The sequence below is a fragment of the Artemia franciscana genome, chromosome 4, assembly GCF_032884065.1.
Source record: "Artemia franciscana chromosome 4, ASM3288406v1, whole genome shotgun sequence".
NCBI lineage: Eukaryota > Metazoa > Arthropoda > Branchiopoda > Anostraca > Artemiidae > Artemia > Artemia franciscana.
The window spans coordinates 61,819,187-61,832,925 of NC_088866.1; the positions used below are offsets into that span (position 1 = coordinate 61,819,187).

Genomic DNA, 13,739 nt, shown 5'->3' on the forward strand with positions numbered 1-13,739 from the left:
AAACTTCATTGCTATTGGCTCTAGCTGAAAAGCCTGTTCCAGTAAATTGTTAGGTCCCTTTTTTGCTTAAATTATTTATAAAGATACTTATTTTATTTGTATTTAGAGCAGGCTGTAATATATAAAACATTATGTTGGACACTTATGATCCTGCATCATTTGACATTCTACTGGTCTTGTTTTTAGCTTAGGCTACCCCATAGGCTTTCACTGATTCTATACCAGGCTCAAGTGATTTTAAGACTACAAGATTTGATAAAGTTGTAGGTGAGGGGCTTTTGGCTATCTTGAGTTGAGTTAAGAGAATAAAACTTGGGAATGAATTCCTTGTTTAAATTAGCCTGCATTCACTTTTCAAACTCCAGGCCTAGGACCTATAGCCTATCTATTTCTTTCCTGTTTCTTATGCTTAGTAAATTGCTATGGCAGATTTTTATCTGTCTTAACTTTGGAAAAAAAATAATTAGTTTGGTTTTAGTCAGCTTTTTTTTATTCTAGACTAAGCCTAATCTTTGAAAACATAAGTCAGCTAAGATTATGTGATAATAGGATATATATTGGGTTTTAAAAAAGAAATATGCCACTTGCATCCCAATTCAATATTCTTCCCAACTATTGTTGTTGACAACCAGTATAAATGCCACTCAAGCTGCAAGAAAACTATGTCTCATGCATAGTCTGTCCTTGGCCTCTTGAAGAAAACTAGCCTATTTCTAGTAGATCTCCCTGCGTTGTTGTGTGGTTATACAAGGTCCTTATCAGGTCCATGCTTGACTGTAATGTATGTAGTGCCATCAGAGTACAGGGGGATGTATGACTTCTGGAAGGGGTTCATTGAGAAGCTGGGCTACTAAAATAGTAACAAAGACAAAAGATAATATTATGATGAAGAGTTGAAGGAGTTGAAATTATCTACACTGGCATGCTGATGACAAAGATCTAATAATTTTATGACCTATAAGCTAACTTCAAAAGACCTCCCCCAATTCACTTTTCAACTTCCTAAAATATTGGCAGTGATAAGAGAGTAGACTACATTTAAGGAAGTTTTTTAAGCCTTTGGAAAGGGCTGTTCCCTAGAAATAGTTGTGGGATGTGTATGATGTTTGATCAACTGTATCATTAACTATTGAGCAATCCACAGATCCAAAAGGATCTTAATTTGCTATGAAGAATGCAAATTAAGGTAGTAATGACCACTGCTGTTGCAATTACATTCCAGCCCTCTTCTCTTGAATCCTTGGCTGTACACACTAGCTCAGGCTATATACACAAATTTGCTATCTTTTCTTCTTGACAGAAAGGTAATATTTTTTTTTTTATTTTAAACCAGTTTGAAGTAGGCAATAGGCTTGTCTCATTAAAAATTAATAGTAAACAAAATAGTAAGCAACAAAAGACAATATACAAGAACTGAACCCCTGGATATTGATTGGTACCACTATTAACTAATAAACTCCTTAGGCTGAATACATTTCAAAAATAAGCAAATACACCAGGATACAAAAAGAGATAAATTCATTAAACTTTTTAGGGGCACTGAGTAAAACAAATCATACAAATGCCTTGAATAATGTGGTTCTCTATAGTGCCCTCCATAAAAAGAGGTTCTAACCAAAGCTGTTTTAAAAGCTGTATGATTATTTTTTGAAACAACATGATCAGCTATCATGTTGTATGATCTCATGCAATAGTTGCCAACCTGTGGTCCATGGACCACTGGTGGTCCATGAAAACATTTAGTTGGTCCACAAAGAAAAGGGATCATTATTAAACAATGTACATTTTTTTTGTATTTTGCAACCATAAAAAAAGAGCAAATTTAAGTAAACTTATCATAGATTAAAATTTAAAAACTATAGTTAATAAAATAAAGCTTTATTGCAACTAGAAAAAGGAAAAAAACTGTTGTTGTGCATTCTTGAATCAACAAACATCTATGTAATGATGCATTTAATGATTTCTACTGCTGTACATTTTTGAATCAGCATACATCTATGACTGGATGCATTTCTTTTTGCCTTTCTATTTCTGTGAAAAATGTTCATTCTATTTCAATTTTCAATCCAATTTCCAGTATGAGACCCTATATGTTCCTGATTTTCTGCATCCTTGAAAATAAACTAATACTTATGCGAGCAATTGTTGTCTAAGTTGAATCATGTGAAGTGCTATCAATTTGAAAATTGTTTAATTAATGGACTTTTCCAAAAATAAAGAGTAAGAAAAGGCAAGGACCCAAATGAGTGAGAAAAGGCAAGTGAATATTTTGCACTTCTTTGGAAAAAGGTAAAGATAAAGTGATAAAAAAAAAGTTGCAATAATTGTCAGCTGATCAGTGAATTAGACTTAACAGAGCATCCACAGTCTTCATTAGACAACATTACAAAGAACATTCAAAAAATGAAGCAAATAGAAAATGCAAAATATCAAGAAGAAAATATGATTCAGACTACCTGAAGTTTGGATCTATTCAAGAACCTGGTAGCTAAACCCATAGCTTCTTTGGGTTGTTTATCATGGGACCATCACTTGCAATAAGTTCAAGTGCAGTAAAAATTTGGTTGGCAAACCACTTGAATATTTTCAGAGTGCATGAAGGTATGAAAAAGCAAATAGGAGTCTTTAAAAAATATATGGTTGCTGAAGATAAGTCCCTATTAATGGCTTCCTGCTTGGTAGTACTCTATGCACAAAATAAAAAGTCATATATGATAGGAGAAGACTTAATCAAACCTTACATATTACAAGCATGTAAAGCTTTTTTGGGAAAACAGGTTATCCAAAAACAGAAGCTGATTCCTATGTCTGCTAACACTTTCAGGAGCAGAATTAAATAAATTGCTGAAGACATTGAAAATCAAGTTATAACAATAGAAAAATGCACTATTTTATTCAATTCAACATGATGAATCTAGACATCAGTAACAAAGCACTAGTCCTCTGTGTTGTAAGGGTTGAGTTTCAAGGAAAATTACAAGATGAATTATTTTTTCTGCTGAACTTACAAGGCAGAGTAATTAACTTTGAAATTTTTAAGCACTTGAAAGTTATTTCCTGAAGCCCAAAACATGAGTGGAAAAAAGGTATTGGCATTTGTACAGATGGTGCTACAAACATGACTGGACTTTGCTGAGGAGTTGTTGCAAGAGTAGAAAGTGTCAATCCTCCAGAAATTTTGTCTACCCCTTGCATTATACATCCTGAGCAGCTTGTGGTTAAAAAAATGTTGCCAGAAATAAATGAAGTATTATCCAGTGCTATAAAACTTGTGAATGAAAATAGACTTAAAGCTCTGAATTCTTGGATGTTTACGCTCTGCAAAGAAATGGGTTCCCAGTACACTCAACTTCTTCTTTATACTGAGGGGCTATCAAGGAGCAAAACACTGTACTGACTGTTGGTCTTGCATGACAAAATTAGATTATTTGTTCCAGTGGCAAAATAATCAGAAATTTCAAGGACTCTTGTCTGATGATGAGTGAGCAGCCAAGCTGGCATATTTTGTCTCTGTTAAATGAGTTAAATATATCTTTCCAAAGACAACTGAAAGATGTGTTTACATTACAAGGAAGGATTTTGAAAGAAAATTACTGTGGTAAAATGTAGTTGGCAGATAGACATCTACAGATGTTTATAAATATTGTGGAATATATAGAAGGGAACAATCTTAGCCGTCAATGGGTATCCATGACTGTTCAGTAGATCTTTGTTTGTCAATAACATCATTGAAACTGAATCGCCTGTATATTTGACATCATGATGTCAAATATATGAGAGCAACCATCACATTAAAATGTCTTGTTTCTTCTTTTAAAAAAATAATTACTAAATATATATACAATATATATAAAAATCCATATTAGCAGTCTGTGGTCCACCAAATAGAAAATGGTACATTTAGTGGTCCATGACTTCTAAAAGTTGGCAAATGCTGATCTAATGGATCAATTTATAAAAGAACCCTGTGCAGCCATTCTTAAAACCCTTTTCTGATACAATTTTATTGAATTTTGCTGTTTGGGTAAGTAATGGTTAAACTGATAGAAATCGCTAAAAGACAACTTATCAACATATTTAATGAATCAAAATGAATTAGCCCAAGTCCAATCCATCCCTTCTGAATTGTAAAGATGGTAGGCTCAAGCAACATAGTCTATACTCATAAAGGCAAGCACTTCAAATAAGGAACAAGTTTTGATGTCCGTTTTTGTACCTTTTCAATGAGCTGTGAATAAGATTTTCTTGTTAGATACCACACAGATATGCAGTATTCAACTATTGGTTGTGTCATTGTCCTATACATAGTAATGCTTTGCACATACTTATGCATAGTATTGTATAGTAACATGGTGAATCTTTGCAGGTTAAAACGTCTTCTGATACAAAGCAAACTGTAATTGGCTTTATGTGATACAGCTAATACTTGTTTATCAAACCTCAACTGATTATCAAAAACATTACCCAGGTCCCTAATAGAATCAACAGAACACATTACAACCTCACCAATAGAACACTGGTTTGCTTCTGCATTCACTACATGACATTTTTTTCTGATTAATAGTCATTGAATTTAAATTGCACCAATTAACTAATGCATTTAAATCATCCTGTGGAATATTTTATGTTATTATCTTAAATTATTAGTGGCAGGATGATTTCATCAACATTATCAATCCTGATGTTAAGAAATAAGCAAAAGGATAAATAAAAATCTTTTGCTTTCAGCCTAGGGCCATTAGGAGGCAGGATTGGTATACAGTCATGATTTCAGTAATTATTCCCTGAAACTGCATTGCCCAGTGACTAAGTTAGATCCTGTAATCACACTTGTGAGCAATGAAAATTACTCAAATTGGGTGAATCCCATTTTATCTTTCATGGTTGTATCTACCAGTGATGATCAATTACAGATTTAAAGGCATTTGTTATAGGGGCTCTTACTGCTCCATCACTCAGTAACTTCAAGTAGGACCAAATTCCATGAGAGGAAAACTGGTTGGCTCTACATGTCTGAACTCTTCCAAAATAACTTTAATGAATGGCTTCTCATCGTCTGCCAGGTGTCTAACTAGAGATAATTCTCACTGGCTAATAACTTCTTATCCAGGGTCTTGTCTTCTATAAATTATTGATGGTAGCCTAAGGTTTCATAATCTTGCAAAATTTTCAAGAATTGCAACCCTCTATGGATGCTGTGGCCCTTCTCTGAATGGATTTAAGGGCAGCTACACCATCTTATTAATAGGTGTGGTAACGGCTATTCTATACTCTATGACTGGCCAAACTAGGGGGTTTTTACAGCTTTGGAATGGTCCATGGAACTCTAATTATATTTAAAAAGGGGATTGGACATATAGAAATATGTAGATGAAAAGTATTGTTGAATTTAAGTAATTAGTTTGGCTTATTTATTTCTATAATCCATTGTGACAACACTGACACTAATATGACTCTGCCCTTTAAGACCTTGGTGTCAATTGAGGGAGAGGCACTTGTGTCCCTGTTTTTTCCCCTTACTATATTTTATAAATATCTTTTTGATGCATTTCCATTGAAAAATGTCGTTTGGCTTTTTGATTAAAAAGAAAATAATAATTTACCCCCTCCCCCCAAAACTAGATATTTGAAGATATGTTTTTCCCCTAACTAGATATTGAAAGATACATTTGCCCCCTAACTAGATTTTGGAAGATGAATTTCCTCCTCCTCTCCTAAATTTCTGTGAACTGACAACAGAATAACCAAAAGAAAATCTTTGGCTCTAGTGTGAGAAGAGCTAAAGCAGGCCCAGAAGCAAGGGGAAATGTTTATATTCCTATCTACTTTTATTTTTCAAGTGTTTTCTTCAGAAAAAGAATTTTAGCACAAGATTAACACATTCTGTATAATCAAAGGGATTGATAATATAAGTACATCACAGTTCTTCACATTTAATGACGCTAACAGGACACATTATCACCCACATAAATTGTACCCCTCACTTTCAAAAAGGAAAATAGGCCAACATTCATTTTACAGCAGGGTGTGGAAGCCATAGAATGACCTTCCACCTGAACATTTCTAACAGGTGACATAAACAGACTCAAAACAAAACTAGCAGAAACCCATTTTCACGGTAAATCATTTATATTACCATTTGCCAGTGTTTGTTGTAGTTGTTATTTTTCATAGATTTGTATGTGTGTATTATGTTGTCAGCATTGTCATAAGTTCTTTTTTTAGGTTTAGTTTGACAAGCTTGAAAGCTTACTGTATTTGGTATCAATAAATAAATAAATTATAAAAAAAAAATCACAGAATCAGCTAAATATTTTATATAGCTTAGGACTGTATCTAGACACTGGGGAGGGGCGTGACACGGAACTCAGTTGTCGTGGTAGTAAATATCATATTTGGCAGGAGGGTTAAAAGGGGAGTGAAATGATATTACCTACTAAACTTGAATCACTTTTACTAATATTCCTAGCTGCATTTCTAAGTTTCCAAAAAAAAAAAAGATTTCTAATGTATGTTAATGGTCATCTGCAAGGCTTGCATTGGATTACTATTCCTGCAATTTTATTTGTAGATGACGCAACCATGTCTTTTAGAGCATAGGACTAACCTGCATTGACTATGGTAGTAGGATTTGAGTTGAAAATACTGATGATCTAGAAAACAGAACAGGACCTAAGGGTGGCTCCAAAATAGCTTTGTGATAACTATCTCCTATAAAATCCTAATTCTTTGGATATTATGCATGAAATTAAACAGATTTTGTCAGATTTTTTTTTTCTTTTGTTGGACTATGCTCCAGTTAAAACCTTCAAGATACAAGTCATTCAAGTTACTCATTTTTTTTGCAACAATGCACTGGATTAAACATACCACATTTCCCAATTAAAATCCAAATATTGATCATTTTAATGGATCACAGGTTAATTGTTTAGAAGCCCAAATTTTCAAATTGTTGTCAATGTTTCTATTTTCCATTGCTGTTTATCCATTTTTTCGAGAGCAAGTAGATGTCTGTGTCAATAACAGTTCACAAATACCCCTTTTAAAACTTGTGCATTTTCCAGTTGAAATATTTGCTGAAGACAAGTTTTGTTTTTAGGTAGTTCTGCATCATCAAATCTGTTCAAATGAACATAGACAACATCAGCAGCCTAAAAGGTTTTACAATTGTAGAAGTTCTCAATGAACAGCCTGAAAATAAAACAATATTCTTGCATGGAAAGTTTGACAACAATGATGAAAGCTTGGTTCTAATAATTGAAAGACTGCATTTTCCTAATGATGTTAAATGTCTGGAAGATGGTATTCGTAGATTGACTTCCATTGTCAAAAAAGAAGCAAATGATATATATGGATTTTATGAGGCCACCTTACCAGAAAGCTTAAATGGTATGCCTGTATTCCCTTGTTTCCAGAATTTTTTTCCATACATTCTAGTAAGATTTCTGAAATTTTCTCTGAGGAAGTTGACAGGGGCAGATCTAGAGCAAAATTTTGGGGGAGGCCCAATATGACAAGGGTGCCAATGAGCAAAATCTTGGGGGGTGGCAAATGTGACAAAGGTGTCAATTATTGACCAAATTGACAAATTTATTCTAAAAAAGAGTAAAAAACGGAAAAAAGATAAGAGAGTGCCAGAAAAAATCTTGGGGAGAGGGGCCTGATACCCCCTGGATCCACATGTGGAAAGGCTAAAGATTGGGAATCTTCCTCTATTGTCCTTTGTGCTCAAGTATTTTCTGCATAATAATAAGTATACAAAGTAAAAAAGGCAGAAAATCCTGGAGATAAGAAAGATGAAGAGTCCTAGGTTTGACTTAGGAATCCCCTGTAGAAATAAAAAGTGCTAAAAAGCTTTTGGTATTTAATATGCCAATTGGCCTTGCTAAGCCGGTTTATAATTCACATGTCAGAATCATTAGAAAAATTTTAAGATATGCTATATTCATGCTTCAAAGAATACTCTTGCATCCCTTTTCCAAGCTGTGTACATATATGTGAACTATGTAATCCTTTGAATTATGTTTTTATTTAAGTTGTATATCATGCACCTCTTTGTGAGTTTAAGTTTTTGTGTGATCTTTTGTTATCCATTCAAATCTTGTCTTTTAAGTGCTTAGTAGCTCATGTTTAAAAAAAGAGTTATTTTGCTTAAAATGTATGTTTATTTAATTGTCAATCAACATAAACTAAATTTGAAACCTTCATAAGACATAAAAGCTGTATTTCGTATTTTAGAATTGACCCGTTGAAAATTCAATTCAATTTCATACTCTAATTTTGTTAATATTGAAGCCTTTAAAGTATTTGGATGAATAACTTTTGCAAACCTTTTCAAAGTTTTATGGATGGGAATTAGAAAATTATGTAAGTAATATATAGAAATAAGAGAAGATAGAAGACCAATTGAACTAATTTTATTAGCATTGTTTCTTCCTTTTGTGACACTAAAAGATTTTGGCTACTAATCCCTCATTGATGGCCATAAACCTGTTTGAGTCTGAAGAGACAAAAGTAAGCCCCAAACCTCATTACTCAGGAAAAGTCAGTGTTGAGCCAGTTTGTAAGCTATGATAAGTAAGTGCTTGTGTATTATTGTCCTTTTTGTTTAATTTTTTTTTTTTTTTTAGCTAACATCTATTTAGCAGGTTGAATAAGATTTTAAACCAAAATGCATGAAGTCCAAATTTCAGTATCAAATTCTTTAACTCTACTAACAAATCTGGATAAATAAAGACAAGCTAGAAACAATGCTAGTTAATTATTAATTGAAGAGAATTGCCTCTAAGTTGTCGCAAAATTCTGAACATACTTTTAGTGTATTTTTGTCATTTTTCAACCACAATTTTGGTTGCTTTACATTCTCCTATTCAAATATGTGGTAATAAATATAAGAGGCACAGTGATTTATAAGATAATTATTTCCTTGAGATACTGATGAACAGCAAGCTATTGCCATGGTTTTGGTTTAATGGTATGTGTATACAAAATTGTTTAGAAATTCATGGTTTTCATTGGTTTTAGTTTTAAATTTTTAAAATATTACTGCCTTTATAAATATGTAATGGTAAAAATAATTTTGACCTCATCCTGTTATATTTTCAGGTCTCAAAGCTACTTTTGTGTACCCAGCCACTGAAAAGCATCTCCAAAAATATAGAAAGAAAAAGTACCATCTGATATTAGAGTCACCAGAGTACTATCACAAAGTGACCTTGCCACATATTGAAGAGAGCAAGTTCAGTATTCAGGTATATAGATTAAAATGTAGTTTAGTTTTCCCCTAGTTGGTAAATACAGAAAGCTTTAATGAACTAACCCAATCCACCAATCAAATCAATATAAACCAAATTTTTAAGCACCAATACCCTGGAAATATTGAAGTAACTATTACCCATGGATCAGAGTTCCAGAATAGTATGTCACTGTTTCTCCCATGTTAAAATTGTATGTTTCATTACTAGTTTCTCAGTTGCCAAGTAATTAGTCAAGCCCAGAATTTTTTTTATATGCATGAAATAGTTATAAAATGCATTGAAGACTGCTTTAGAGAGATCTCTATTCACAAAGTTTATGTGAAATAACTGGATCCAGAAGGATTCTAAAAAGGCACAACTAGAGCTTTAGATCATAGTTCTGGTCATAATTGGTTTATGTTATAAGAATCCCCTTTGCAAGATGTCCTAATAGCTGAGGATTTAAAGGAACCCCTCCCTCCTGCCCCAAAACTTAGATCTTCTAAAGGTTAAACAAGACATTTGTCCTAGAGAGCTTGTATTTGCTTTTTTTGTGGGGGGGGGGGGTGAGCAAGCCAACAAAAAGCAATGTATAGTTAAAGTATATTTTTTTAATAATTCGAATCTCACTAGAGTTGCATTTTTTAGCATTGTACATGCTGTATTCTCTTTTGTTGATGGACAATTTGATTTTCCTTAACAACAGTGAATTATAAAGAGATCCTGGCAAAAGGCTTGTGTTTGCTTGATGCTTATCCCTTTTTTGATTTTCATTACTTGTCTAATTTGTTACTGCTGATTTTAGGGTCATTTTGTTAAATAACTTGCTAGAGGAGAGAGAAAGGTAAGACACCCTTGGGCTGACTAGGGTAAGGTTATAAAACGGATCCAAAATCTTGCCCAAAACCAAATTCTTGCTTATTATGAATGTCTGTATTTACAAGAGTTTCATTTTGATTACCCATGTGACACTCCTGGACGATTTCCACTAAGCATTAACTGTTAGTAGATGGTGTGCAGATATGGAAAGACACATTTTGTTAATGTCTGATCAGAACTTGACTGCCTATGTGATTTGGGTCCTAACAGGAAATATATTATGCAATGACATTCCAGAATATTGTCTCAATGGAAAAAAATCTCCAAAGTTTTTTGCTTTCGAAGAAAGAAAATCTCAGGTTTGAACGAAAGTTTCTTTTGTTAGAAAAAACACTATTTTTTTATAGTAATTAAAGCTTAAACTAATCGAAACTTAAGTACCAATACAGCCTTGATTCTAATAGAAAATATTCTATGCAAGGGCATTCAAGAAGGCTTTCCTAATGGATAGAAAATTTCGAAATTTTTCTTTTTCAGGGAGAGAAGGGCTCATGCTTGAAAGTTTTAGTTTTTTGTTAAAAAAGCTGTGTATTTTCTAACATTTCATCAAAACATAAGCACTTATACAGTTTTGGTCCTAGTAGAAAGTATTTTATACATTGATATCCCAGAAGGTTTTCACAATGGGAAACAAATCTAAAGTTTTTTTTTGGGGGGGGGGAGAAGGGTGTTGGTTTGGATGAAAGCTTTTTTAATGTTCAACTTTTCTAATGTGTAGTCAAAATTGAAGTCCTTACACAGTTTTGGTCCTATTGGGAAGTATTCTCTGTAAGAACATACAAGAAGTTTTTCTCAGTAGAAACGCATCTTCAAGCTTTCTTTCAGGGAAAGGAGGGCTCAGGTTTGAAAGAATTTTTTTTTGAGGAAGAAGGGCCAAGGTTTGGAATAACTTTTTTTGTTAGAAATTCTTCTGTCTTTTTCTACTATTGATTACGTCCTTCTAAAAGGGACCAGACTAGTAAAACCTAGGCGGAGCAAAAGCAAACTAGACCTGCAAAGCCAGAAGGAGTGGGACTTAGAAGTTTTTTTTTACTCTTTATTCTTAAAATTCTGTTATTTTTCAGTGGGTGTATAATATCCTTAACCACACAAAGGAAGCAGATAGAATTATATTCGAAGATCCAAACCCAGACACAGGATTTGTTTTACTACCTGATGCTAAGTGGGACGGAAAAACTGTCAGCAGTCTGTACCTAATTGCCATTGTTCATAAAAAAGGATTGAAGTCAATCAGAAGCTTGAATCCAGATCATCTGCCTCTTTTAGAGAATATTCGAGGCAAATCTAAGGTAAGGTTTCGTCTACAATAAATAAAAAAGTTTCAGAATTTAGGCTTATGTTTCACTAAGGTCTATAAAAAAGCCCTTCTGCTGGGAAACAAAAGGTTCCATGTTAAAGATGGAAGGGGCTGATAATGGTACAAGTGAAACTAAAATGTCTCGTTATTCATAGTTTTACGCATGTTCGAAGGAGGTAGGGCTTTGAAGACATGAAAAGGTTCTGTTTTTCGGAATTTTAGGTTTTTGTTAATCCTGTCCTCCTTTGTAAGGGAACAGTCACTGCCAAGTTTTTCCAGTTCTATACATCTTGCCTAATTTTTTAGCAGAAATTGCAAAATAAAATTAAAAATTTACCTGATATATATTTAGAAGTGAAACGTAGGGACAGAGATAGAGAAAAGGAGGAGAGAGAAAGAAGTGCAAAATGAGCTGCAGAGTGGAGTAGCAAGAAAGTCATTCAAATAGTAATCCAAGCGTAAAACGAGCTAAAGTCACCAGAAATAAATGAACGAAACCCAAAACGAATAGAAATAAATTATAATAAATAATCAAGTCAACCTTAAAACGTGTGAAAACAAAAACTTAAAAAAATCATTGATAAACCACATAGAAGCTAGAATAACCTGCTCGAGAGGACTTCTAACTCTAGTTCTCAAGTCTGAGGCTTTTGTGGATGATGTGGATTTCTTCGTAGAAGAGAACTGTGATGTCAAAACAGTAATGCTGAGCCTAGAATGGTACGAGAAAAATTTTGTAATCGGAACTCGCAAAATAAGCGAGATGTTCCAGTTTACAAAAAGCACAAATGCAATTTGGACTACGAGCTTAGAAAAGCAGTCATAGCAAGAAGTAAGTTCATCAGCAAAAATACTTGGTGTTGAACTGTCAACCCAAGGGAACTGCTGGTAAAACGGATGAGATCAGAAACTACTCGAAATTCATTGATTGCTATTTGACGACGACAAAGGCAGGAATCTTTATCTGTTCCAGAGATCAACGTTTGTCAACATGTATTATATACTAGGGATACTTTACTTGGCACCAGATGCCCCTCCCCAGACCTGTAGCGATCCAAATGAAAACTTACATTTGAAGTTCTAAATGGAGCGGTAAAATAAATCAAGAAGATGCCCTTTGTCCCAAAGGATTTGGGGGGTTCAGGTGTTCTGAATTCTTGAAAAATGTGCCAAAATATGTTTACCTGAATGACACTTGAATATATAAATGGCCCTCAAGAATATTTTAAAATGACTTGAGAATGGTTGCTATTCCTACTAAGTGACTCTACTCTGAGGGATCCAGAGTCAAAATGTCCCAGCTTTTATGAAAGATTCAGTCCCAGTATCGAAGTAACTGCAGGAGAAGGGGTTCCCCGGGTTAAATAGCAGAGAATTAAAAATTGAGATAACCAAGATCTGGATTCCGAAGACGACATTGGTGGATATCACGTAAAAGATAAAGAACCATTGTAAATTTTGAAAATGATTGTAGATACCTACATTTTATCCCCTTGGAACTGACGTAAGGGAACTTGTGTTTAAACTGATACACATGATTTTGCCTTATCGAAATGGAATGCTTTTTTCTCGAGAAATCAAGAAAAAAGCCCCCTTTTTGTGTAGAAGTTGTGAAATAAGGTTTAGACCACGGGTTCTTCAATGGTAGTGACAGTTAGTATTTAATATAAGTGAAAGATATGAATTACTTTCAAAGTAATGAATGAAAGAAGAAGCTGGTGAAATTCAGCATAAATTTGGAGTTAAAACATTTTCATTTTATGGAAATATGCGTCGCTCTGTGTGGAGTAGAAAAAAAAATAAACATGGTATGTTTGGAAGGTTTTACGGGGTTTAGTTGAGAAGAAAATTGAATTATTGAAAATAAGTTAAGAGTTGGGAGATTATTTCTCTGATTTTGATTTTTAGGTTAATTGTAAATATTGTGTCATTACTGAGTAAGCTGTGGAGGGAGTTTTTAAGGGAGTGAGATAGTTTTGAATAAATGTATGTTATTTAAGTGTCTCAGTAAAAATCCATGCACATTGTTCGGCATTGTTTGCAATAAAGATAATGCTAATAATATTTAGAATTTGCATTATCATACTATGAATTACGGTTTCCAAATCTTGTGAAAGGAAATAATTGACGAGAACATCAAATGATATAGAGATTTGCAATCGATGGCAGAAATTTCTTAGTCCTTTATAATCCCGATTCATTGGATTTTATTTAAAGACTTCGATTGTGAATTTACGAACAGAGGTTTTTTCCAACTTCAGTGATGGGAGAAATAATGCTTTTGCGATCGAACAGCTTTGATAAGCCAATGATTAACCTTCTAAAAT

General features: G+C 33.6%; 1 protein-coding gene across 4 annotated transcripts in view; it reads left to right on the top strand.

Annotated features, from left to right (window-relative positions):
• The window catches only part of LOC136026690 (m7GpppX diphosphatase-like), a 33,873-nt gene that overhangs the window by 1,227 nt on the left and 18,907 nt on the right, over positions 1-13,739 (top strand). The window contains exons 1-4 of one of the 4 annotated variants that reach the window (XM_065703437.1): positions 3-53; positions 7,100-7,389; positions 9,106-9,251; positions 11,180-11,404. In XM_065703437.1, the coding sequence (XP_065559509.1) occupies positions 7,128-7,389; positions 9,106-9,251; positions 11,180-11,404 (633 nt within the window). In that variant the 5' untranslated portion in view covers positions 3-53; positions 7,100-7,127. Of the gene's footprint in view, positions 1-2; positions 54-7,099; positions 7,390-9,105; positions 9,252-11,179; positions 11,405-13,739 lie in introns of those variants that run through there. The other 3 variants (XM_065703438.1, XM_065703436.1, XM_065703435.1) reach the window with 3 other exon arrangements.